General features: G+C 38.9%; 1 protein-coding gene across 4 annotated transcripts in view; it reads left to right on the forward strand.

Moving 5' to 3' along the window:
• Positions 1-25,778, forward strand: part of HLTF (helicase like transcription factor) — a 47,294-nt gene extending 21,516 nt beyond the window's left edge. For all 4 annotated transcript variants that reach the window (XM_074963796.1, XM_074963797.1, XM_074963794.1 and 1 more), the window contains 11 exons: positions 2,022-2,165; positions 4,633-4,771; positions 6,252-6,387; positions 6,662-6,841; positions 7,991-8,115; positions 10,509-10,687; positions 15,959-16,084; positions 17,322-17,434; positions 17,705-17,885; positions 20,789-20,869; positions 24,582-25,778. In XM_074963796.1, coding sequence (XP_074819897.1) covers positions 2,022-2,165; positions 4,633-4,771; positions 6,252-6,387; positions 6,662-6,841; positions 7,991-8,115; positions 10,509-10,687; positions 15,959-16,084; positions 17,322-17,434; positions 17,705-17,885; positions 20,789-20,869; positions 24,582-24,734 — 1,557 coding nt within the window. In that variant the 3' untranslated portion in view covers positions 24,735-25,778. The remainder of the gene's footprint in view (positions 1-2,021; positions 2,166-4,632; positions 4,772-6,251; positions 6,388-6,661; positions 6,842-7,990; positions 8,116-10,508; positions 10,688-15,958; positions 16,085-17,321; positions 17,435-17,704; positions 17,886-20,788; positions 20,870-24,581) is intronic.
• Positions 25,779-26,712: the final 934 nt, after the last annotated feature.

Below are 26,712 nucleotides of genomic sequence, written 5' to 3' on the forward strand. Positions count from 1 at the left end.
AAATCAGCTTTCTGCTGGTGACATCTGACTCGGATGATGAAAATGAACATGTGTTGGTCTGCACTGCGTTGGATCATTATCGAGCAGAACCCATCATCAGCATGGACCCATGTCCTCTGGAATGCTGGTTGAAGCATGAAGGGACATATGAATCTTTAGCACATCTGGCACGTAAATATCTTGCAATGTCGGCTACAACAGTGCCATGCGAATGCATGTTCTCACTTTCAGATGACTTTGTAAACAAGAAGCAGGCAGCATTATCTCCTGCAAATGTAAACAAACTTGTTTGTCTGAGCGATTGGCTGAACCAGAAGTAGGACTGAGTAGACCTGTAGGCTCTAAAGTTTGACACTGTTTTATTTTTGAATGCAGATATTTTTTGTACATAACTCTACATTTGTAAGTTCAACTTTGATGATAAAGAGATTGCACTACAGTATTTGTATTGTCAATTGAAAAATACTGTTTCTTTTATTTTTACAGTGCAAATATTTATAATAAATATAAAGTGAGCCCTGTACACTTCGTATTCTTTGTTGTAATTGAAATCAATATATTTGAAAATGTGGAAAACATCCAAAAATATTTATATAAATGGTATTCTATTATTGTTTAACAGGATGATTTAATTGCAATTATTTTTTTAAATCACTTGACAGCCCTAGTAATTTTTGATACTAGAACAAATTGAAGTGACATCATAGAGCCATGAGACTGAATGGCTTTTATTCACTGATGCATGTGATTTATTTCATGTCCATTAAAGAGCTATGAATACTGGTCACCCTGTGAGGGGAGTCATTACTGAGCAAATGGGTTCCACACCGGTTCACATTTCCACCCTCCTTTTTTATTGCTGGAGAGTTGTTCACTGTTTGTTTGTAAACATATTAAAGGGATAGTCAGCTTAAAAATCACGTCTCTGCTGAAGCTTTATGCTAACGGATTTTACAACACAGAGATAATTAAAATTGAAAAGAGATGAGAGAAAATACTTTTGCTTTTTCAGTTTTTTTCTTGGCCTGTTAAATTTTTTTTTTTTTTTTTTTTTTTTTTTGGTAAAACTACAAAATTGGACTCTGGACTTTAGCATCTGAAACTACTGTTTTCATTTCATTGTTTGAAACTGACAAATTCGCAAATAGTTTTGAATCAACTGAAACTGCAATTTTTGGGGGGAATAAACTATTCATCTGAAAAATCTTGCCTATCTCTAGCTATAATTCCTTCTCTAGAGTCTGGTGATTCGTGAAGATGCTGGAATAAAGTTACAAGAAGAAATGCTGCCTAATACTTACTCAGTAATGGAGAAACTTGCAGAAGACTCTACAAATGAAGCTTTGTGTGGAGAACTGATTGAGGGAGATTAAATTACTCCCTCCATATATTATATTTGTGTCCTAGAACTGTGATACTTTTTATTGAAATCAGTTTCTTTAGACTTTACCCCTTCTTTTTGTCAGCAGCTCAAATTCTGCAACATGGTGCCAGTGCTGGAGAGCAACAAAGGCGAAACACTTTAGAAACAAAAATGAAAGTGACAAGTGAAGATTAACTGTTTTATTTAAAAGAAGTGCAAAAATTTAAACACTAATGATGAAAAGTAGATCTTGAAAAAATGCTAGTAATTTTTAACCTGTCACTTTCATTTATTTTTTCTTATTTATTCAGAAATGCCATTGTAGCTTTATTTTACATGTGTAAAAAATGGTCTCCTCCCTCTGTCCCTCCCCTCAACTCCATTGCAGTACAATTACTTGTGACTGATTATACAGCTTTGCTTTGTTTTTGGCTCTGTTTTTGCTGTAACTAAGTTGGCTGCTACAGTTCCCTCTGCCTCTCTTACCTTAAAACAATTGACTTTTGTTATGTCTGTCCTATGTTCCACCATTGGTAGTTGCAGTATGCCACAGAGTCGGAACAGAATCTACAGTTGTTTTGTAAGCCATCCTTAAGGAATATAGTTATGTGGCAACATTTGGTTAATTGCAGTTTCTGTTAATGACTTTTCTTTTCAGGACCAGTTTGAACAACATATCAGACCAGATGTTCGCTTGAATATATATGTTTATTATGGTCCTGACCGCAGCAAAGACCCAGCATTTATTTCAAAACAAGACATAGTACTAACAACCTACAACATTTTAGCCAGTGATTATGGAGTAAGTAAAATACTAAATATCTTTATAGCAACTTTTTGTATCAGATGATAAAAAAACCAAACAAACCCAAAATGGCCATTTATGGAGAGTGGGAGGCTTTCTTTGAATGTGTCTATTGTATTAAGTGCTTAGTAGACATTTCTTTGATTTTTAGCAGTTAAATTCCCCACAGATTCTGACTGCATTGGGTTTGATCTAGCCTGGGGCTGAGCAGGGTTTTCCCTACAATTTCAGTTCTGGGTAACAGTGGGCTGTGCTGGATCTGAGCATCTGAACTGAGCAGGGAGTGTGTATCTTTTAGTGCTCAGTCCCCTGGCAGCATGGAGGAGGAAGCTATCTGATTCATTTGCAGAGGGGGACAAGAGTCAGACCTGAGTGGAGAGCAGGTTAGGACAGGCAACTGGAGGGAAGGCGAAAAATGGGACTTGGGGTGGGGTGGGCAATTGGTAATTTGGGACTAGCTGTGCCAGGAGACTGGGACTAGAGGGGGTAGATAGAGGTGTGGGTAGGGACTGAGATTGGATGAAGAGCTTGAGGGAGAGACTGGGACTTAGAACCAATAGGGGAGGAGATAAGATGGGAGGGGAGACTGATCTGACAAGGAACTTGGGTGCAAAGGTAGAACAAGGACTGGTTGGGAAAAGAGACCTGAGACAAAGAGCTGGGGAGATGGGGGACACTAAAACTGAATGAGAATCCCTGGAGGCCAGTCAGGATGGGGAATGTGGAGGGAGGGGCAGATGGATTCTGGGGTAGAAAAGAGGCAGAGGATCGTGTGAGCAAGGAGACTGGGGATAGGAAGCTAGGGGATGGATGGGAACTAGGGTTGGGCAGGGGGAATGAAAGTGGGGGAGGGGAATAACCGACGTGGAGTCCTGAGGGGTGAGGCAAGGATTTTCTGGGCAAGGGAACTGGGATTGGGTAGACAAGGAGAATGGGACTGGGACAAGGAGCCATGATGGAAAAGACACAGGACTGAGACTGGGCAGAAGAGGTTGAGTTTGAAGGGTGGCGGTGGGGGGAGGGAAGGGAATTTGGTAGAAGTGTTTGTGTTCACTATATAGTGTACTCCCTCCAAAGCCTGGAATGGAACCCAAGATTCCCGAGTCTCACCTTTCCTCTGATGTCAGCAAAAAATCTGTGAAACCCTCTGGCAAAATGTCCCATCCCCTTCTATTGGTGATCCACACTAAGGATGACCACGTACTACTGCTATTAGTTACTCTGTTAGCTCAATTTGGAGAGCTCTCTGCAGCGGATCTAAATGTTCCAACCCTGTCTGCTGCTTAATTTTACACAGCCATGGCACTTCAGTAAAGCTTTTTGAAATTGCATAGTGAGGGCCCTACCAAATTCACAGTCCATTTTGGTCAATTTCATGGTCATAGGATTTCAAAAATAATAAATTTCATAATTTCATCTATTTTTAAATCTGAAATTTCACGGTGTTGTAATTGTAGGGGGTCCTTTCCTAAAAAGGAGTTGTGGAGGGGGTCACAGGGTTATTGTGTGTGTGGTGGGTGGGGGAAGAGGGTGTTTGATACTGCTACCCTTATTTCTGGGTTGGTGCTGGCCCCACGGCTGCCTTCGGAGATGGGCAGGTGGAGAGCGGTGGCTGCTGGCTGGGATCACAGCTTTGAAGGCACGACTGTTGCCAGCTGCAGCACATAAGTAAGGATGGCATGGGATTGCAACTGCACTGTTGCTGGTGGGGCACTGCCTTCAGAGCTGAGTGCCGGCTCTGAAGGTAGCACAGCAGTAAGGGTGGCAATACCACAACCTCCCTAAAATAACCTTGCAACCCTCCTGCAACTCTCTTTTGGATCAGGACCCCCAATTTGAGAAATGCTGGTCTCCCCCATGAAATCTATATAGGGTAAAGCACGCAAAAGACCACGTTTCACGGTCCGTGATTAGTTTTTCATAGCCTTGAATTTGGTAGGGCCCTATGCATAATCTATGAAAGTATGTAAAAACTGATTCTTTTTGAGGGATATATTGATTTCCTGAATAAGGATAGCCGTTATACATGAATTCATGCATTTGGCTAGCTTTGTTTTCATACAAATCTCGGTCCTTTTTAAATATCTGGGTATCAGATCTTTGAAATGGCCCCTCGTATTTAATTTAGCATCAGTAAGCCCCCTTCCCGCTCCTCTGCTTTCTGATCTGGCTTCCATGCCTTCACTCTGGTCACCCTTTTGCATCCTCTTAGTCCCAGGCACATGATGTACGTTTCCAGGGATTCTTTAAATCCAAGAGTGGGTTCCTCACGTTCCTCGTTTTACTATTCTTTGATGAGTAAGCAAGATAAAAATGAATATATTTTCTACTATTACTAATCTGTTTTAATGAATCTACCTCACTTGTGCTATATATGTGTTAGGTGTATGACTTGCTATATCATAGTTTCAAAAAGATCTATTTTGATTTGAGTTACAGGATCAAAAATAAAATTTTATTTCAGAGCAGAGGTGATAGCCTGTTACACAGATTAAAGTGGCTGAGAGTGGTGTTGGATGAGGGGCACACTATTCGAAACCCAAATGCTCAGCAAACTAAAGCTGCATTAAATCTGGAGGCACAGAGAAGATGGATACTGACAGGTGAAATATTTTAACCCACAGTAATCGCAGTGTTAACCTTTATTTTTGTACTATAGGTTTCAGAGTAACAGCCGTGTTAGTCTGTATTCGCAAAAAGAAAAGGAGTACTTGTGGCACCTTAGAGACTAACCAATTTATTTGAGCATAAGCTTTCGTGAGCTACAGCTCACTTCATCGGATGCATACTGTGGAAAGTGTAGAAGATCTTTTTATACACACAAAGCATGAAAAAATACCTCTTCCCACCCCACTCTCCTGCTGGTAATAGCTTATCTAAAGTGATCACTCTCCTTACAATGTGTATGATAAGGCCATTTGATTATCATACACATTGTAAGGAGAGTGATCACTTTAGATAAGCTATTACCAGCAGGAGAGTGGGGTGGGAGGAGGTATTGTTTCATGGTCTCTGTGTATATAATGTCTTCTGCAGTTTCCACAGTATGCATCCGATGAAGTGAGCTGTAGCTCACGAAAGCTTATGCTCAAATAAATTGGTTAGTCTCTAAGGTGCCACAAGTACTCCTTTTCTTTTTGTACTACAGTGACCCTACATTTTTAAAGAAATGTTTTCATTTTGGTTTTATCCAGAAAACCTAACGTTTATTTTGGCTGCTGGGCTCTAAATTCAGACTTATTTTGGAATGTTCTTAAATTAATCTTAGTTCAGAAAGAAGATCTTAAAACGGTTTTGAAAAAGTAACGTCAGAGTTTTTCGTAAGTCCTCAGTAGCAAATTAGAAGTCCATAGAAAGCTGCTGCTGCTGCTATCATCTTTATAAAAGTTGATGAGAATGCAACCAAATTGAACTATTTAAAATAATGCTATTATCCCAACTTCATTTTACATGATCAGCAAAGAAGGAAGGGACTGGCTCACCAACCAACATGTTCAATTTCTTTGAAACCCAGATTTTTTGTTCACCTAGTCCTTGATTCAGGCCAACACATAGCACGTGCTTGACTTAAATCAATGGCACTTGATCACCTGCTTAAGTGTTGGCCTGAGTAGGGATGCTTTCCTGCACTGGGGCCTAAGTGAACTGCAAACCATCTACAACAACTTGCAAACATGTGCTGTCTAAGGAATAATGCCCCAAAGGCATGTATTATGAATAGAACTGGGTGAATAATGGATTTTTTTCCATTTGTTGTCAATTCTGAAAAACTGAACAAAATTTCTGCCTGTTTCTCTAAAGTGGAACTATATGGCAAAACTAATACTTTTTAAAATATGTAGTTGAGATAGCTGCAGAAAGACTCCCCTGAAAAAGTGTATGCTAGTGTAATGGTGCCTTGTTTGTGAAGACTAGTACTTTGTTTCATATCATGGATCTGTGACTCAATCTGAAGGAAAAAAAAAATTTCTGTGTTCTGGGTTTTAAAGCCTTGCTCTATATATTTGTGGAGGGGTGGACTACTTTTAATCAAATTTATATTTTTGGTTCTTAAGGTTTTCCAGATTCTTTTTCTTATTTTAGGCACTCCTATCCAGAATTCCTTAAAGGATTTGTGGTCTCTTCTCTCCTTTTTAAAACTGAAACCTTTTACTGATAGAGAGTGGTGGCACAGAACAATCCAGCGCCCTGTCATGCTGGGAGACCAAGGGGGACTGAGGTATGAAGAGCTTGTAAAATGTTTGTGGATAATAAATCTGATCTTTGATTGCCAGTGCATCATGACAAACTTATGCATTTGTACTTTGTTTAAACATAATGTACATTTTTGGTTTTAAATGCAATATATTGTATATAACTTAATTTTAGTGCAGTGTAGCATACTATCAAGCTTAGACTTTATGCAAAAGAATCAGTTATATAGTAAACTGAATAAAAAAACTGTTAGTAATTTGTGTTAGTGTATTAAAGACTGGTTCATGTGTCTTTTCTAGGCGTTTACAGTCCCTAATTAAAAGCATCACCCTTAGGAGAACGAAAACAAGCAAAATTAAAGGAAAGCCTGTTTTGGAGTTACCAGAACGTAAGGTATTTATTCAGCATGTTACGCTTACAGAGGAAGAGAGAAAAATCTATCAGTCTGTGAAGAACGAAGGCAAAGCTGCTATTAGCAGGTAGATAGAAAGAAGATAGATTGTGCAGTTGCTATTAGAGTTGTCAGTTTTCTTTGTAGTCTGACTTCTGAAAACTACTGGTCCAGATGTTTCAAGCATATTAGCTGTAATAGCAGAATGTATCTAAAATATGCCAAACTCTTTCTCTCTCCCTTCTCCCCCCCCCCCCCCACTTTTCACTCTTAGTGTGCCCTGAATTAATAACTGCAAATGACGGTAACATCTGTTCAATTGTTAGCATGAAGAAGAAAATGAAGAATGGTCTAGCATATGTCATAAATGAGCCTAACTGTCTTTGAGAAAAGCAAAAAATACAAAATACACTAACAGTAGTCTTAAAAATAATTCTTTAGCACTTGAAAAACTTGTTTCTGTAGAACATTACATATATTCTCATACACTATTTCAGGAAAAAAGTAGAACTTAAATGTAAATGAGTCTTAGGAGCTAGTTACTGATATATGATGGTGTATGGAACTTCCTACTTTGACCTGTATGGTAAGCGCATATATATAGCTTAGTAAGTTTAGATAACCTTGAAGGATTTTCAGTTTTGCTTTTGCATTTCACAGCTTTAACAAAACTGAGGTCAAAGAAACTGTGGCGCGCACACCTTACCCAGAGCAGTAATTTTTTCAAAGCATTGCACAAGGTTTCAGTCACATAGTTTGTATTAGCTGGTGGCCCACCTACTTCAATGAAGTTACACTAGTATGGGTGAGTGGAGAACCAGGGCCAATGTAAAATAGGTGACTAAAAGTTCATATACCTCTTTGAAAATCTACACCACAAAAAGTTTTAATAGCTGAGACTGTTCAGACATCCAGATGTCCCTGGTTTCTGAGAGTTAAAGTGCAGAGTGTAATTGGCTGCAATTCCATTAAAGTCTGGGTCAGATTCAGGGATAACACTAATGTTCAGGACACCACTGTTTAGATAAATGGCAGTGCTCCAGTTTTGCCATTCGGGTGGGTACGCATTTAAAAACAAAACAAAACAAAAAACATGAAAGGGCATGTTTTGCATGAAAAACAGGTAAAAGGTGACTGTAAGAATAGGACATGGTTTAGATTGCTGAACTTGACCCATCGAGACCATGTATTTAGGGTATAATGTTTTTCACAGTGTAATATTAAAATTGTTCTTCAGGTATTTTAATGAAGGAACTGTTCTGGCACATTATGCAGATGTCCTTGGTGTCTTGCTCAGATTGAGGCAGCTGTGTTGTCATCCTCATCTTTGCACAAATACATCGTCTTCTAGTTGTCAAATAGGTGAGTAGATGTACTTTCCGTGTATCATTCTAAAAACTATAACAGCATTTTAGTTCAAGTCCCAAGAATAGAAATGTTTTTGGTAGACTTTTTACCTGCTGTATTATGGACAAAAACAATTAGTCTTTAATTGGGTATATTAATGTGTTCTACCTACAGTATTTGGAATTTTAGATTGATCTTTAAAACATCCCCCCACCTACCCGCGCCCCTTAACTTACAGTCATCTATGCTAGTCTTCATATCCCACCAAAGGCAAGCCATAAAAAAATCCAAAATATCTAGCCGAGTCATTCATCAACCCATCTACAGTTCACTCATTGGTTCACATTGTCATCCTTAAATATCTCTCTTCCACTATCTTTTTCTTGAACAACCATTCTGAGTGTTCAAATGCTGATGTATTTTAATCATGAATATAGGGTTAGGGTGGCTTTTATAAATTGTATTGTAGTTCCATACATGATTTTGTATTAGTGTGTAAATAAACGAGGTATGCGGTCTCTGTAAATGGTGGCTGTGAGATTGTTTTTGTTTTTTTCTGTAATGCTTATGAAAATTTGGGAATGGGTGATCTGTCATTCTAAATTTGATATCAGTTCTGTAATTGCTATGTAAAGTCTGCATATGCATGCACTAGTGAATTTTATATTTGTGGACTGAGTTAAAACTACATGTTGATTTGAAGGATGAAAATGGACCTATGTATATTATGAGTGGAGGAATGAGGAGCGGCATGTAGATGGGAGGAGGGTGTTGAATGTCTTAACTGCATTTTTTGTTTTTGTTTTTTGTTTTGTTTTGTTTTTTTAATGAATTTGGATGTACAGTCTAGCAAACTTAACTTTAAGGTACATGTTTTGGTTTTTATGGTGGGGGAAATTACCAGGGTTTAATGAGTATATACCAGTGTTGACCGTCTTCTTTTTAATACATGTGATTAGCTATTTGGTATTAATACATATTCTCCCCTGTAAGCCCTTTGCAAAGCCCTGATGTTTCCCATGACCTCCTTTCCTTCCCCTGCCCCTATGTCTTGTTCCCTGTCCTGACCTACTCCTTCCCAGTACCCTTCACAGCCTAAATTGCCCCCGGTAGCCTTGCTCCCACCATGTTGTCCACCTTTCCTACTATATTCTGTTTTTAATGCAGATCTATCAACACTAGTACACATTTAAAAGCTGAATATGTCTGGCAAGTACATGTGGGGGAAGCAGAGCAGTATGGGAGGTCATGGAGGCGAAAAACAGGGAGGAGATGATACTCTCCTCCCTGAATCTGACAGCTCTGCTGTTACAGACCTCAGTCAAGCTCTTGACTGGTGAACTGCAGGAGGGTTATCAGAGGATGGCTGTGCTCTGCTGAGCCATAGAAAGTTTATTAATGTCTTGGGCCCACTTCTCCCCTTCTGAGGACAAGAAGATGAGTGAGGCATTGGGGGACAGCCCTGTAGCTTTATCAGAAGGAGAAACTGCCTCTGTAGTGGAGTTGCAAGCTATGGGTTTTTCTTTCCCCATGATTCTTTGCCATTATAGGGGCTATGGCAGGGTGGGGGGAAGGGTGAGAGTTGAAGGCAAGTTTTTGGAATCCAAGAGTGTGCAGCTCCACTGCAGAGGCAGATGCCCCTGTAACTTCATAAAATGGAAAGTAGCTGCTGGATCTGAGTAGGTCCTTTGACTGCATTTAGCACCGTCCAGTTGAGATATCCTGAATATAAGGAATAACTTCTGATGCCCAGTTCTAAAATTTCAAAATGATCATATGTCTAAGATGTCATCAGGATCAGTATGAAGTTTAGAGCTTCTGGAAACAAAGAAATTTGAGAAAATGGGGCAAAACTTCAAAGAGCATTTTAAAATGTTGCTAAACATTATTCCTAATAAAAAAAAAAATTCATAGGACATACATTTTCCATGTAGAGTTTTACTGTGCTAAATTTGGACGCTACATTCAATTAGTGTGAAACAGTTGGATTAGTTCCTCCTTTTAAGCAGAAATCACAGTGCAATCCCAACTACAGAGTAGCTACCAATATCTCCATAATAGAATCACTGTCCAAAACTGTTGTTGCATAAACATTGCTCTTTTCCCCTCAGTCACTGAGCACGTTGCACCATGTACTGATCAGTGTGCCCTTAGTCAGTTAGGGTTTCTTGAGCTTAGTCTGAGTGACCCAAATTGAATATTCATAAAAATGTTTTTAGATAGTAATACAGAATTAGTCTTGATTCTGCCATATTTAAGTGTGTTTATAAATTGTAGGCCAGATCCTCACCTGGTGTAAATCAACATGGTTCTGTTGAATTTAATGGAACTATGCTGATGATCTGGCCCCATGTGTAAAATCTTTTTTTGTTTTTGTTTTACAAAACTTTGTTTTCTATATATATTAGGTTATAGTACTCCTGAAGAATTACGTGAGAAGTTAGTAAATAAAATGAAGTTGGTTCTCAGCTCTGGCTCAGATGAAGAATGTGCAATTTGTTTGGATTCTCTGAACCTTCCTGTGATAACACACTGCGCACACGTGTTTTGTAAACCATGCATTTGTGAAGTCATCCAAAGTGAACAGGTTAGCTATTTTGTTGTTGCATTTAATCGTAGTGACTAATCCCAAAGCAACAAAGATTGAATCTGGACCAGAGCGGAGGTAACGTTGCATTCCAGATGACAAATCATAATCCTATTAATAAACAGAGCAGCTTTAAGGCTAAAGAGTATACTGATGTATGCTAAGCCTACTGGAACAGCCCAAGGCCCAAATTTTGTGTTTGGATTTGCACCCGCATATCCCATAAACTTTAACGAGAGCCTCGCAACTGTTTCCGGTGCAGATTTTACCAGTCATTGTTCACTTTTTCTCACGATAAAATGGGATTAATCTTTTGAGATTACTGCTGTGCTATACCAGGTCACTCCTTTTTAGTCTTGGAAATGAATATGAGAGCATCATGTATAGTACTGTGTACCTCCACAGGACTATCACTGTGGGTATGCTGTATGCATACTTTCTTCAAGCCTTTGGCTAGCATGTTCTTCATCTGCATTTAAAAGAAATCAAAATTACTTTGTTTGAAGATGACCAATTAATAGTGAATCTAAAAAGTAAGGTGTGTGGTTTTTTGTTTTTTGTTTTTTTTCCCCAGTGAGGACAAAAACACCTATCTTTACTATTCATCTGAGACCTTTCTATTAAACTGTTTAACAGTAGTTATTTAACTGGAACTTAAAAAAGATTATTCAGTAACTGAAGCAGTCAGTAGCATCATATAGGAGACCCTAATGAAAACTGATCCTTTTTAGCAGTTCTGTTTGTAATCTGTTCAAGTGAGTAAAAAAGATAATTTGGAAGCCCCAGCAGTCTTGTAATTTCCCCTGCAGCATGCAGACCCACCAACCCCTTTGTATGCCAGCTGACATCTGTTCAAACTGCATACATGTGCACTGAGCAAAGGAAATGTGTACTCTCTAGATTTGTCACCAGAGGTCAGTGCTAACCATTTTATAATAGTTCACTCTGAGGTTACCTACATTATATTGGGATTGGTGAAGCAATTGTCTATCCCCATAGTAAACGGAGTGGAAGGTTGGTGAATGATAGAATAAGATAGTGAAAACTAAGAGAGGAAAGGTAGGTTAGGTAATCTTTTTTTTTTTTTTTTTTTTATTGGACCAATTTCTGTTGGTGGAAGGGACAGTTCTCAAGCTACATAGAGATCTTTCTCATGTCTTGAAGGCAACCAGTGTATCTGAGCTAAATACAAGGTGTGACAGATAAGTCTCTGTTAAGTGCATGATTTTTAATGTTGAGCTGACTTATGAATTTAAGTTCCCAGGCTTGTTTTTTGAAGGGATTATGCAGGTTTCCGTTGAGAAAGGGGACAGAGAGGTCAGATTTGAGGTGATTGTTTGTGAAAAGTGTTCAGCCAGGAATGATTTGGTGTTCTTGTCCTTTAAATTTTTCGGTGTGAGTTCATTCAAGAGCATACTGATTGTCCATTTTCAACCCTTGGAGTTTAGGGCATTTGGTGCACTGGATGAGGTACACTACATGTTGCATTAGGCATGTGAAAGACCTATTCGTCTTGAAAGGTGTGTTTATTGGGGGTATTTGATCACTTTAGCTGTGGAGATATGTCTGCATGTTTTGCATCTGTTTGGCCCTGCTTTGAGTTGGCTGTATCCTGGCCTCTGGGGAGCTTGCTTCTGATGATGAGCTTGCTGAGGTTGGATGGTGTTTGAAGGCCAGAAGAGGGTGTTTAGTAAAGATTTATTTCCTTGTGTGGTCCCCATCAGGTATAGGTTGTAATTGTTTAATGATACCCTGTATGGGGATGGTAGGTGACAACTAAGGGTGTGCTGTCCATGGGTTTGTTGTTTTCTGTGCTGCAGAAAGTTCTGGGGTATTTGGGTGGTCTGTTCCAGGATGTGATTTTGTCAAATGAATTCACACAGAAAAATGATAAGACAAAAACACCATATCACCTGTGGATGAACACTTGTCATAAAGCGATCACTCCATATCTGACCTCTTGGTCCCAGTCCTCAAAAGAAACCTGCATAACGCCGTCTAAAGACAAGCCTGGGAACTCAAATTCATAACTCTGCTGGACATTTAAAAACGGGCACTGATTTTTATGGCTTACTACGGGAAATTGTCACACACCCTCTTGCTTGCTAATCCTTAATTGCCCACTTCATTTTAAGTGGTCTCCTGCAGCATGTGTTGAACCTCCTATGCTTAACAATCTGCCCCACCTTGTATTTAGCTCAGACTGGTTACTTTCTGGTTACTTTCTCCAGACCTGAGGAAGAGGTCTGTGTAGTTCAAAAGCTTATCTCTTCCACCATTAGAAGCTGATCCAATAAAGATATTACCTCACCTGCCCTGTCTCTCTCACATGGGAGCAGCCATACTAGGCCAGACCATGGTCCATCTTGTCCGGTAACCTGTCTCCAACAGTGACCATTACCAGAGCTTCAGGAGGAGTGTACAGAACAGGGCATTATGAAATGTTCCACTCTTCTTCCAATCTGGGCTTCTGGTAGTTAGAGGTTTAGGGTTACCCCGAGTATGGGGTTGCGTCCTTGACCATCATGGCTAATAGCCATTGATAGGACCTTTTCTTTTTTGAATCCTGTTATGCTTTTGGCTATCACAACATTCCATGGCAATGAGTTCCATAGGTTAGTTATGCATTGTGTGGAAAAAAGACTTCCTCTTGTTTGTATTAAACCTCGTGCCTATTAATTTCATTGGGTGACCCCTAGGTTTTGTGTTCTATGAAAGCATTAATAGCACTTCTCTATTCACTTTTTCCATGCCATTTTTGATTTGTATAGACCTCTATCATATTGCCCTTTAGTTGTCTCTTTTCTGAATAGCCCTAATCTTCTTAGTCTGTCCTTGTGTGGATGCCATTCTGTACACTTGATCATATATATTTGTTGCCCTTCTGTGAATGTTTTCTGTTCCACTGTATCCTTTTTGAGATGGGGCAACCAGAATTGGACACAGTATTCAAGATGTGATTACACCATGGATTTATATAGTGGCATTTGTAATATTTTCTGTCTTATTTTCTATCCCTTTCCTAATAGTTCCTAACATACTGTTAGCCTTTTTGACCACTACTGTGCATTGAGCTGAAGTTTTCAGAAAGCTATCCATGTTGACTCCAAAATCTTTCTTGGGTGGTAATAGCTGATTTAGAACCCATCATTGAATATGTATAATCGGAATTATTTTTTCCAGTGTGGATTACTTTGCAGATCAACATTGAATTTCATCTGCCATTTTGTTGATCAGTCACCCTGTTTTGTGAGACCCTTCTGTAACTCTTAGCTGTCTGCTTTGGACTTAATTATGTTGAATAATTTTGTATAGTCTGTAAACTTTGCCACTTCACCCCCTTTTCTAAATCATCAATGAATATGTTGAACAGCACAGGTTCCAGTCTCTGTATCCTGGGAAGATCCTGCTGTTTACCTCTCCATTGTGAAAACTTGACCATATATGCCTAGCCTTTTTCCTATCTTTCAATCAATTCTGATCTATGAGAGGACCCTCCCTCCATGGCTACTTTAGTTTCCTTAAGAGCCTTTGATTAGGATCCTTGTCAAAGGCTTTCTGAAAATTCAAGTAGTGTGTCAACTTATCTACATGGCTGTTAACTCCCTTAAAGAATTCTGATAGATTGGTGAGGCTTGATTTCCGTTTCCCTTCTCCAGCAAATCGTATTTATTTGTGTGTCTGTTTAATTCTGTTCTTTACTATAGTTTCCACCAAAATGCCCACTGGCCTGTAATTGCCAGGATCTCCTCTGTAGCCCTTTTTAAAAATCAGCGCTACATTAGCTACCTTCCAGTCATCTGGTACAGGGGCTGATATCTGTGATAGGTTGCATACTACTGTCAGTAGTTCTGCAATTCATATTTGATTCCTTCAGAACTCTTGGGTGAATACCATCTGGTCCTTGTGAATTAATACTGTTTAGTTTATTGACTTGTTCTAAAACCTCTTCTATTACATCAGTTTGGGACAGTCCTTCAGATATGTTACCCACATTAGAGATATTCTTTTGCGGCATCTCCTCTACATCCTCTGTAGTGAATACTGATGCACAGTATTCATTTAGCTTCTCTGCAATGGCCTTGTCTTCCTTGAGTGCTCTTTTAACACTTTTTTGTTGTGTAGTGGCCCCACTGCCTGTTTGGCAGGCTTCCTGCTTCTGATGTACTTAAAAAATTCCTTGGGACCAACACGGCTACAACACTGCGAACAATATAGTGAAAACTTACAATTTTTGAGTAGTCTTGTGTTAGCCAACTGCCAGGGGAGAAGAATTATTTCAAAATTGTCACACTTTATTTTTTACATGGATGTCGTTCTCTCTTGTCATAATTCAGCAGTCAAAACCTCAAACCAGAAGTTTTTTTGTTAAGACCATTGTTAGGGTTGTGGGGTTTGTTTTTTTTTTTCCCCCCCGGGGAGAGGGGGACGGGGGGAAGAAGTTTCCCTTTCCCTTTCCTTTTGTAGAGATGGTAGACTAAAACTCTTGCCCTTCTCCATTCCTGCAGCACAGACAATCCATACTATGTTTGTCAAATACTGCCCCATGGAAATGTTAATAGAGAAATTCTTGGCCCTGCCTTAACCAGGTCTCTATTTTCAGTGAGAGCAAATATTTGCAGGCATAAAATTATGTCTGCAGTTATTTGCACCTATAAAAAAATGACCGCCAGTGTCCAAATATCTGCCCCTAAATATAGCAAAAGGGTAGGGGTGTGCTTAACTTTGCAGTTAATCTTTCACATTTCATTTTTAAAGAGAAGACTGTCCTTGATCTAAGAACTCAGATTTTTTTAAAAAATGGTTTATTTTTCTACTTCTGATATTTTGAATACAGAGAATTTTTCTCTTCCCTCTTTTTTCCAGAGGACCTGAATGATATACCATATTTAGCTCAAAGTTTAAAAATAAACAAATGTTTGCATTGTTCCAAACAAATATTTTCAATTTTTTTTTAAGAAATGTGAATAAAATAGTATTAAAATGGAAACGTCAGTGTAGTCTTCATGGTGTAGCACATACAATCATCTTGTTTTTGCAGTGTCAGGTGTTGTTGGAGGAGTTATGTCATGTGGAATAATGTACCATGTGTGAATTAGCATGGATGAGAATGCAATTCTCAGTTTCACTGAATGTACTTCATAAAGGCAATCTTGGAACTCTTTGATGTGCAAGTGATAAAGTAGCTTTTCAGGGGGAAAATGCTCTTAATCTGATCTAAAATGAAGAAAGTGCTTTTTCTAATGTTTCAACTCCCTTTTTATTTTATAGCCAAATGCCAAATGTCCTCTTTGTAGGAACGAACTTCGAGTAGAACATTTGGTAGAATGTCCTCTGGAGGAGTCGGATTCTAGCCTTGAGAAGAAGGGTGATCGGGAATGGATATCCAGTTCAAAAGTAATTTCCCACTGTCTTGTGTAGTGAAATCTAGCACGTTATATAGAAATATTTTTCTCCACTTTAAAATTGAATTTTCGGTGTATACATCAAGTTAATACAACACTACTAAAACCATAAAATCCTACCACAAGCCTTGGTTGCAACAAGGAGACAGACAAAAGTAGTGCAAATTGCAGCTAAGTAGTATTGTTGACCTAGAACTCCCTTAGTGAAGGGCTGTTTGTGGAGTGTACTAATTAAAATACTGTTTCAGTAAAAGAGCAGAAATCCTAATGTTTTTTTCTTTTGAAGATATATTTTGTAACTAAATGTAAGGAAATCCTCTTTAATTTATCAGAAATGAATGAATACATTTCTTTAGAAAATTCTTAAAATTGCTGAGCTTCACACATTAAAATTCTTAAAATAAATGAGCTTCAGACATTATATTTCACAAATATTTTATTAAGAAACATTATTTCACTAGTTTACCTAGCTGGTTATATCTGTTTTTAAAGTTTACCTTTTTTTGTTTAGCCTCAACCTCATCAGTGTACAAGGTCTTACTGCCAAATCTGAAATTTTCCTGTCTTCATTTGATTTCTTTTTTTGGTTTTAATTGCAGAATTTGACTGTTTCTCAACAAATTTAATTTAAATTTGCAAGAAGGTTACTGCCCTTTCAAAGTCAGTATATATTGAGCCCTTAAAAATATCTCTATCCTGACAGTTATAGAAGCTGAAGAACAAAAGTATTTGGCCTTTGGGCTCAAAGGTGGAGGGAGGTCACTCTTTATTCTCTCAGCTCCAAAAGGAATCTTTGATCTTCCTTTTCCTCCTCTGATGTTCTGTAGCACTGGTCCCGCCCAGAACCCCTACCTCAGTCTCACTGCTTTGAGTTCCCCCTCCACGTCCTTCCTCTTTGCATGCTTTCTGGCCTGAAGAACGTTGTTGACACTTGTCAGTAGGAGAAAAGTGCATTGGATACACAGATTAGGTTGATATTAATTCCTCAGGAAACTTTCTCCAAACATTGCCAACTTCCCAATAGCTACCTTTATAGCCATAAAAACTGGCCAGTTCTTATTTTCTTTTCAGGAGTTGTTCTAAAAAACAAATTTTCTTTAGGATTACCCTGTTTTATTACAGGGTAAATTATCAGCCATCAGCACAGTACCTAAGCACAAAGCTTTTGAAGTATCCAAAAGATTGGGATCATAACCCTATTGCATAAATCTTAATTTTTGGCATTTCAGATCAATGCTCTAATGCATGCTTTGATAGACCTAAGGAAGCAGAATCCAGCTGTAAAGTGTCTGATTGTTTCTCAGTTCACCACTTTCCTGTCTGTAATAGAAACTCCGCTGAAGTAAGTTGAACTAATTATAATTTTGTACTTCTTAAGTGGCTGAAATGTCTGTGAAATGTCCATTTCAAATAAATTGGACAAAATGTGCTTTTCTTTTAGAATATAAGAGAATCCTATTACTCTTTGTTTAGTGGTGTAGATCCATGTATCTTAATTTCTGTTTTGACTAGAAGCATAACCTTTTAAACATTCACAGCAGAGGTCAGGATTTTAAATAGATGTTTCCTGTTGTCATAGTAACTTGATAAATGTTGTTTTTCTTTACTGCAGAGAATCAGGGTTTGTGTTTACTCGTTTGAATGGGTCCATGCCACAGAAGAAGAGAGTACAAGCAATTCAGAGTTTCCAAGACAGCCAAAAAGGGTCCCCGACCATAATGCTGCTATCCCTAAAAGCTGGTGGAGTTGGTTTAAATCTGACAGCTGCTTCACGAGTGTTTTTAATGGATCCTGTAAGTAATAGACTTAACACTGGTATGTTGGAAGTGATCTATACAAAACTAGTTGTAGTTCCCTCAGGATTTTAGGAAGTGGTAGGTATAAAGCCAATACTACAATTAAAAACCCAACCCTGGCCTGTGCCAGCTGACTTGGGCTCCCAGGGCTTCTGCTAAAGGGCTGTTTAATTGCGTATAGACAGTCTGACTTGGGTTGGAGCCTGAGCTCTAGGACTCTGAGGTGAGAGGGGCCCAGAGTGTGGGCTGCAGCCTGAGCCTGAACGTCTACACTGCATTTAAATAGCCCCTGAGCCCCTTAGCCAGAGTCATCTGCAGGTCTAATTGCAGTGTAGATATACCCTAAGAATTAATGACATCAGTGCTATCTGGGCAAGGGGCAGATAGAGGAAGGAAAGAATATCTTGTGTCTTTCTTTGGCCATGTAGCACTCTTTGTATTCTTAAAAAACAAAAAACCAAAACAAAAAAAACCAAAACAAAACAAAAAAATTGGAAAAGACAGAACTATATTTGCAATAGTAGTAGAGCTGGCTGCTAAAAGTTAAATTTAGTGGAACATCATGTGAGATACTTAAAAACTACCACTGTTTTCTGTTGGTTTTCATATATTTTTAATCCTCTCTTCTATCCATTGTTCTTTGTGTCCTGCTTCCTGTTTTTGAGAGGCATCAAAGAGGGGGATAGCACTGTGTTTGCATGCAAAAGTCCTGTACTTTTTGTACCAGGTTGCAGAGTGCAGCTGACTTGGGTTGTGCATGAGCCATTTTCATTCTACACATCTTTCTTTGAGTTTAGCACAACTCTCCTCTAGTTTCTTTCTTCTCCTGTTATGAAGTGACTGCAGATGGAGAAACAGAAGGTTATTCTTTCTGTGTTGTCCACACAGATTCCACTCTTGGATCACATGCACCCCATACGCCTGAGATCAGATTTTTTTTTTTTTTTTGGCCAGCAGTTTCTTTTGGGGCTGTTTCTATACCATTTCGTGTCCCTCACTGAGGCCATAAGCAGTGGAGCAGGCTCACCTGCCCCATGTTCCTTTTTCATGTCCATGGCTGCAAGAGGAATCCCTTGGCAGTGTTTGCTTCGCTTGTGCACTATGTGATTCACCTTGTATTTTTTAGGATTATCTTAGACTGGAGTTCAAGTTTCTATTCACCTAAGTGTTTTGAAAATGAGAGCACAGTCTCCTAAGTCACTTAGGCTGTTCTTCAAACTTTTAAAACTAGTAGATCTCATCCCCTCCTTCATCGTTTTTATTCATAGACTGGAAAAGACACATTTTCCTGCTTTTTTTTTTCAACTCCCATTTGATTTCTCAACTTTGAATAAATTAGTCCAAATGAAGAAAATGTTCTTTCTGTGCCTGCAGAAGAGGCTATTGCTGTTAAAAGCTGATTTAGCACTTCAACAAACTGGTTCCAGGTGCTTAGCTAGGGACTTACCACAAGTTTGTTGGTGTGATGTTCTGTAAAATATCTTCAGCAAACATGTATTACTTGAATGGTTCACCTCCAGTCCTGAAATCTATTATGGCATTATTGATGAGATTAGATGCCATGCTATAGCAGCAGCATCATCTTCAATAGTGAGATATCGACTCTAGTATTTTGGGTTGGTGATATTGGCAAGAAATTGAGGTGGAATAAGTGCTTGATCCATCCTCTTCTTTGCTACCTGCAATATAACTTTTGTTGTTGGAGTCTTTCTTCAGTCGACTGTATCAGCAATACAGCAGCAATCTTTCTGCAGTTTGTTCAAGGCAATGAAAATGGATTTTGTGACATTCAGCGTATCTTCTACATTTCCGTTTAGTCTGATGTTGACTACTTTGGCTGTGATAGTTCCATTTATTTTGTCCTGATTTTCATTGTAAATTGTTATCAGAATAGACAAGTTTTTTTTAATAAATAGCTCAGAGCAGTCAACCACTGAATTTAATTGTACACCATGGGGGAGAATTAGTTTGGATCTTGCTCTTTTCAGTGAAGCTGAAGAAAAGTGATGAAGTATTTTGCAATTTCAGCAACATTTTCATTTATTCCTGGAGTCATACTTAAGTCTCTGGCTAAAAGATGCATCAAATGAGCACTGCACCTACATAAATTCCAGGTTCCCTCTTTTAGATTTCTTCTCATTTTTGCTACATTTGCAACATTGTCGGTGACAAAGCTATGTGCTTGACACTTGAATTTTTGTTATAGCTTTTACTGCCCGTTTTTTAAGTACTCTGCTGCATGGGCATTTCCTGACGTATCCATTTTTTCTGAAAGATCGACAAACCCATCTTCTGTTGTCACACAAGCACATATTACTAAATCATTGTGTACATTGCTGCATGCATCAAGGCTCAGATTAATGAATTTTTCATCAATGTTTTTTGCACACTGTTCAGTTTCCTTCTCATTCACTGTATCCAGCAACCTTCCAGCAATGTCTGTTCTGTTGGGTGAAATGTAGTTGTTGTAATGACTGAACCATGTCAATGGAATATTTGTTCTGAACAAAACAAAAGGGAGAACTGGTTGCATAAATGAACTGAGTGAACTTTTCATCTATGGAGTCTTGCTGGAATTTGCTGGTCCTGATTACAAACTCCTCTATGGTTTTACTGAAAATATAAATGCCTTTTTTTACTTAAATTTTTTTTTAAATCCACCCTACAGCCTTATATAGAATAGTGTGATCATGTCACACACCCTAAGAACAACAGTTACTGATAAAAATAAACAGTGCTAATCACATGGCTACTTTTATCATAGGCCATACTATTATGATAACATGTTTTAGTGAATTCATTTTTTAAATTTCTTAGTGTCTTAATGTACTGGAAGTGTAGTTTTGAAAAACTAATTGTTCACCATAAGGTTTAGATTGATGATCATGCATCATTGATAGGCTTGGAATCCTGCTGCAGAAGACCAGTGTTTTGACAGATGTCACAGACTTGGCCAGAAGCAAGATGTTGTTATCACTAAGGTGAGCTGTTTGAACAACTGTGATTTTGATATAGGAGTGATGTTCTTTTAAACAACTCTTTATTTAAAAGAATTGGGCAGAGGATATAGCTATAGTATAACATAAATATAACTATAGTTGGGATACCATTTTTGAAATGTTAGCTCGGGCTATGTTGTTTTCCTCACTTACAAAAATGTGAAATTTTGTTAAAGTTTTGCAAAAATAATAGGGTATGACCTCTCTCTCTCTGAAGAGAGATTAATTTTTGGAGCAGAGTTTGCTTGTTCCTGGCTGAGATCTTAAGGTGGGTAGGTGTGATGCTTTCTCAAGGTGCCCAGGACTCCGAGTCACCTTCTTACCCCTCACTGTCTCCAGTCAGAGGAAGACTTGCAGATACCTAACTGGGTGTCAGTGGCTCCCTGACACCACCAGTCTGTTAGCCACCCTTACAGTCTCCTCAGGGCTGTGCCAGGCCTTTCTTTGCTTTGCAGGTTATCAGTAGATGCCCCCCAGTCCTGGAGCCCTCTTGAAGCATACCCCCTTAGTATCCAGCACCTGTCACTGGACACTCTCAGAAATTACCAGATTTGCTATCCCGAAATGGACTGAATACACACTAAGTAACTTGATTGATTCAATTGAGGATCAGTGCCTATATAACATCATAGCACTGAGGAATATATTCATAATGAAAACAGACAAGTTTATTATCAAAGATTAAGATTTAAGAGATACTGAGTAAGGATAATTAGAAACAAAACTTTTTTTTACATATCAAATAATAAATTACAAACCAGGGTCTACACTTATAAATCAAAAGGAGGACTTGTGGCACCTCAGAGACTAACAAATTTATTTGAGTATAAGCTTTCGTGAGCTACAGATCCGATGAAGTGAGCTGTAGCTCACGAAAGCTTATGCTCAAATAAATTGGTTAGTCTCTAAGGTGCCACAAGTGCTCCTTATCTTTTTGCGGATACAGACTAACACGGCTGCTACTCTGAAACTTATAAATCATTATCTTTCCTATATGATGTAGATTCCTCCCCCCCCCCCAAAAAAAGGGGGGGGGTTCTGACTTGCAGAGCTAGCCGGTTTCAGGCAAACTGGGATCCAAGTGTTCATGAAGCATCCACTTCTACCAGATGTTTTTCTTAGTGAATAGATGAGACTTTTCCTTGCATTCTATTTGTATTATTCAGAGTTCATTTTCCCTCTGTAGAGGCAGGACAACGTCTGTGGTTTAGTCTCCAGTGACTTACCATGCTTAATTTACCTGTGAACTGAGAGAGGTGAATATACATCCTGTTTCCTGTCTGGAAGAAACTTGTTTTTTCTCTTTGATTGGTGACAGTCTTTATATTTTCACTACATATACACAACTCCTTAAATATCATCCATACATATATGATGCAATTATTGTGAGGATTAGTATGACATAAGCTTTTATTAGAGACCTTACAGGATATAATTTATGGATAAATACCATCAAAGCAGTGTGTTTAGCTGTACTGACTTTGTCAGGCTTCTTAAGAGTTGCTGTTACAGGACAGTGAATCCTTTGTCAGCTGGTACCAATGGGCCTCTGTGTGTCAGCTTTCCCCTGTTGTAGACTCATTAGGATTAGCTACTGGCTAGTCCACAGATCTTGGTTTAAAGTCCCTCTGTCTGGACAGGGTATCAGCTTGTTAATTTGAACTTCATACATTCATTCAGCTAGTAAACTGTTCCAATAATCAAACTAAAATACAGTCATCCGTTAGTTCCCATGTTCATTCCCCCCTTGGGGAGAGGTGAGGTGTGTTTCCTTCTCTCATCCCCCTCAGGTTTAATTATATTTCTCATGACCACTCTAAACCCACAGATTAAAGGGCATCTTTCCCTCTTCTTAACATCTTCACTTGCCACAGTGGTTATAACCTGTCTGGGCTTTTCCCATCCTTTACTAGGTAGCATGGATTTGTCAGCATTTTTACCACCCAGAGTCTCCCTCATTCCAGGGGAGTTCTGAGGCACATCACCTTATGGCCATACCTAGGTTCCCTTCTCCCACCGTCATTCTGGTCTACAGCACCTTCTAGCTGCACCAGTGTCTCACCGCCCCCAGTAATCTTCTGTACTTCTAGTGGAGTTCTGGTCCACAGCATTTCCTAGCTGTATCACTATCTCACTGCTCCCAGCAGATTCTGAGCCACAGCAACTTTTAGCTGTGCCACAGACACACTCAGCACTGACTCAATTTCCCCAGTGAAGGTAGATGTTGAGCTCTCCCCTCAACCACTGAGTCTGGTCATGACGGGCTTGTACCTGAACCCTCAGAATTTGACCCTGGTACATTACTACAGAAAAAAAATCAAGAAAAATAATTTCCCACAGTCAGAATCCCAGAACAAACATTAGCGTCCCTAGTGATTCAGCTGCAGGCAGAATGATAGCGTCCATCATTCCCTTATATATTTGTATGCTAGCCCCTGATGAGGCATACGCTTATGTCCTTGCTCCTGGGTCCCATGGGCGTGACTTGACCCTCATCTCCTGTTCGAGTTGCCTGCGTTTTGTCCAGGTCAGCAAGCTTCTGTTGCTCCAGCTCTCTCCTCACTCTGATGTCTGGCTTCGCGCTCCATCAGTGTCTTCCTCAGCCTCCACAGCTCTGGACCTTTAGTCACTGCAGATACTTCTGCTGGATCATCTGGCCCCATCTGCTTTGTCATTGCATGCCCTGTAGGAGAAAAAGGGACCCGCTCTGGCTGCTGGTTTGGAGCAGGTGACCCATTGTGCCTCATGGCACATGAGTACATCCTGGCCACCAACTCCAGTTTCTCCTGATCAGCAGCAGGTAGACTTCACTGTGCATACAGGCCCAGAAGCTGCTCTTCATGAACTGCTTGTAATTTGTGCTTGCTAAATGGCTTTTACCTGAGAGAAATGAACAGACCTGCTCTTGCTTTCAGTTTAAAGAGCAAAAGTATAAGCCTTTGCAACAGTGTTGTAAAAATCTTCATGTATTACTGCACTGCCACCATTCTGTCTCAGATCCTAGAAAGCGCCCCTTCCTGGCCACCCACTAGAACTGCTGAGAGAGGAATCTGAGCCTCTGTGCTCTGGATTCCCAGGGTTTTTCAAGCTCCAGAAGCCTGAATGGAATCTAGCCAGTACCCCAGTCTGTAGGTCCCTAGGCATGCTATTATTGTCTAGCCAGCCAGGCTGTTGGTCTTCTTTGGGAGGGACCCAAGTGCTTTTCCTTATGTCACTGCAGGTCTCCTAGCTGCTGATCTGTTCTTCACCAGCCAGTTGTCTCCCCTTCCTCCTCCTACACCAACTGGGGGAATCACATTTAGGAAATTGGAGTTGTTCCTCTTCTGATATCAGCAGCAAGTAGGAAGAATTTGTTGTTCCAATAATCAAAATGGAGGCAAAAGAGAGATTACCCCCCCCCCCCCCCCCCAGACCCAAGATTTGTCTGTGTACTTTGCCACTCACTCTTTTGGCAAAGTAAGTGAATGATAGAGCCACGCTTCATTCAGAGTGTTACCATATTCGATAAAATTTCCAGAAACATGGGCGTATATTTCTAAATCCATACATAGGCACTTAAATAAGTGGCCTGATTTCAAATGTGCTAAGTACAGAGTAATTCCAGTTAATCACTTAAGTGCCTAATTTGGCACCCATTTTTGAAAATGTCTGCCTTTTACTTTGTGTGTTGTTTTTTCTTTTTAATGTATGTTAGTTCATTGTGAAGAACTCAGTGGAAGAAAATATGCTGAAAATCCAGAACAAGAAGAGGGAACTTGCAGCAGGAGCCTTTGCATCTAAAAAGCTTACTGCTAGTGAAGTAAAACAAACCAAGATCAATGAAATTAAGACTCTGATTGATTTATAATTTTGTGAGAGGATAGGTCAATCATTCTTTCTGAATAAAGGATATAGTATTACTGTTGATGTGGCATTAGTTTTTATGTGCACACACTCCATGTGTGTTTATAATTATGCTGTTAGTATGTAGACTGAAATCAGCTGACAGGGATAAAAATTGGTTTGCCTATTTAAATGTTAATTAAAAAAATTCTTTAAATATTTTTGTACTCATTAAACTTATAAAAAGTCATATTTCAAACTTACAGCGTTTCTGCATACAAGTAGTTTATTTGAGAAGTGGACCAAAAAAAATTCAAAACAGAATGATATAACTGTGCGTTCTTATTTGTAAGTTTCTGACCTATTTCTAGAATGAAAATGCAAATTGTATTTTTCTGGCACTGAAAATATGACCATCTGCCCCCCAAAAATGGAAACATTAAAAAATGTAAATAAAATGCAGACTAGAACATAAAACTTTCTTTTAACCAGTCAGGTGTTGTTCACTGTGTTTCAGGACAAATAGTTAATAGTAATTGCAAAACTAAAAATGTGGTAACTCCTTTTGAAGACTGATATTTAATTATGGATTTGTTTTCTGTCAGTCTGTATAGGTAGGTCTAAAATATTTTATAAGTAAAACATAGAGGAAGACACTTTTGTGTATAATGTACAGTTGCAACAGGGAATGAATGCTCCTCAAGAGTCCAGGATTTTATCAAAGTGAACTATTTTAACTGTAAATGTAAAATACTTACATTTAATGTTTTCCTTCTGTTAAACAATTCCATTTAAGTGTATAAAAATTGTAATTCTATATGCATTTTTTTTTTTGATATGTGGGAAAGAACACGTAAATTCTAGTTTTGGCATTAGTACTATTACATGTAACCACTCTGTGTTTGGATTTTGGAACATGCCACTAAATATAGTTTTGCTGTATGCAATATACAAGTATGGTTTTTTTTGTAACCCCTCTTGGACATTGGAACATAACTAATTTCCTTTAAGTGGTTAGAAGTTTTATAATTTTTTTCCCCCATCATTATATATATATTAAAAAAATAAAGTTGGAAGATGCCATGGAACACTGATCTGTCTAGAACTTGATTTACAGGGGAAGGAGCAATTTGATAAAAATACTCAAATGTTAGTTGAGAATCTATAGTTCTGTTCTTTCAAACTTAGTAAATACCCAACTTCAGCTCTTTGGTGCTATCACCTCCCCAACTACCTCCTCCCAGTTGCCTCTATCCCCAGACATGTGCTTCCTTACTCCTCCATGCTGCGCTCCAGTGTGATAACTGACATCTGGCTCATCTAGCGTGGGCTCAGAATCAGAAGCAAGGAATTGTGTCTGGGGAAATTCAAGAAGGGTTTCTGGTAACAGGGAAGTGGGTCAAAATTTGCTTTTGACATGTTCCTCTTTCCATGTACCATCAGCTGGTCAATATTCTAGGTCTTAGTGCAGAATTGTAACTGACCAGCAACTGCACATCCAATGATATTAGTTTTATGTGTAATAGTTTAAATTCTTAAAATTAAATATGAAAGGTAGAAGTCCCTATTCTGTTCAGATATAAAATAACAGATCCAAATCCATTATATTTATATTTTTCCTTCTGATTTAATGGTCCGAACAGGAAGGGCTAATTCCATGACTGGATAATTCCATGATGGTGGCAATATTTATTTAGTCTCTTACCATAGTGCCCAAAGGCACTCAATCAAAATCAGGGGCCCGTTGTGCTAGGTGCTGCATAAATAGGTAGGAAAACATGATTCCTGCCCCAGCAGGTTACAAATGTAATTTAAAACAAGATGCAACAAGTGTGTGTAAGAAACAATAGTATGGAATGGGGAGGGAGGATGAAGCTAACTGGTAATTCACATTTACGTAGTTATTTGCATGAATTTACCTTCTGCCTAGCTATTATCAGTTGATGACTTGATGCAGGTCTTACAGTACAAATGTGTCTTGGGGAGAAGAGGATAGGACCTTC

Source organism: Natator depressus, chromosome 9 (genome assembly GCF_965152275.1).
Source record: "Natator depressus isolate rNatDep1 chromosome 9, rNatDep2.hap1, whole genome shotgun sequence".
NCBI lineage: Eukaryota > Metazoa > Chordata > Testudines > Cheloniidae > Natator > Natator depressus.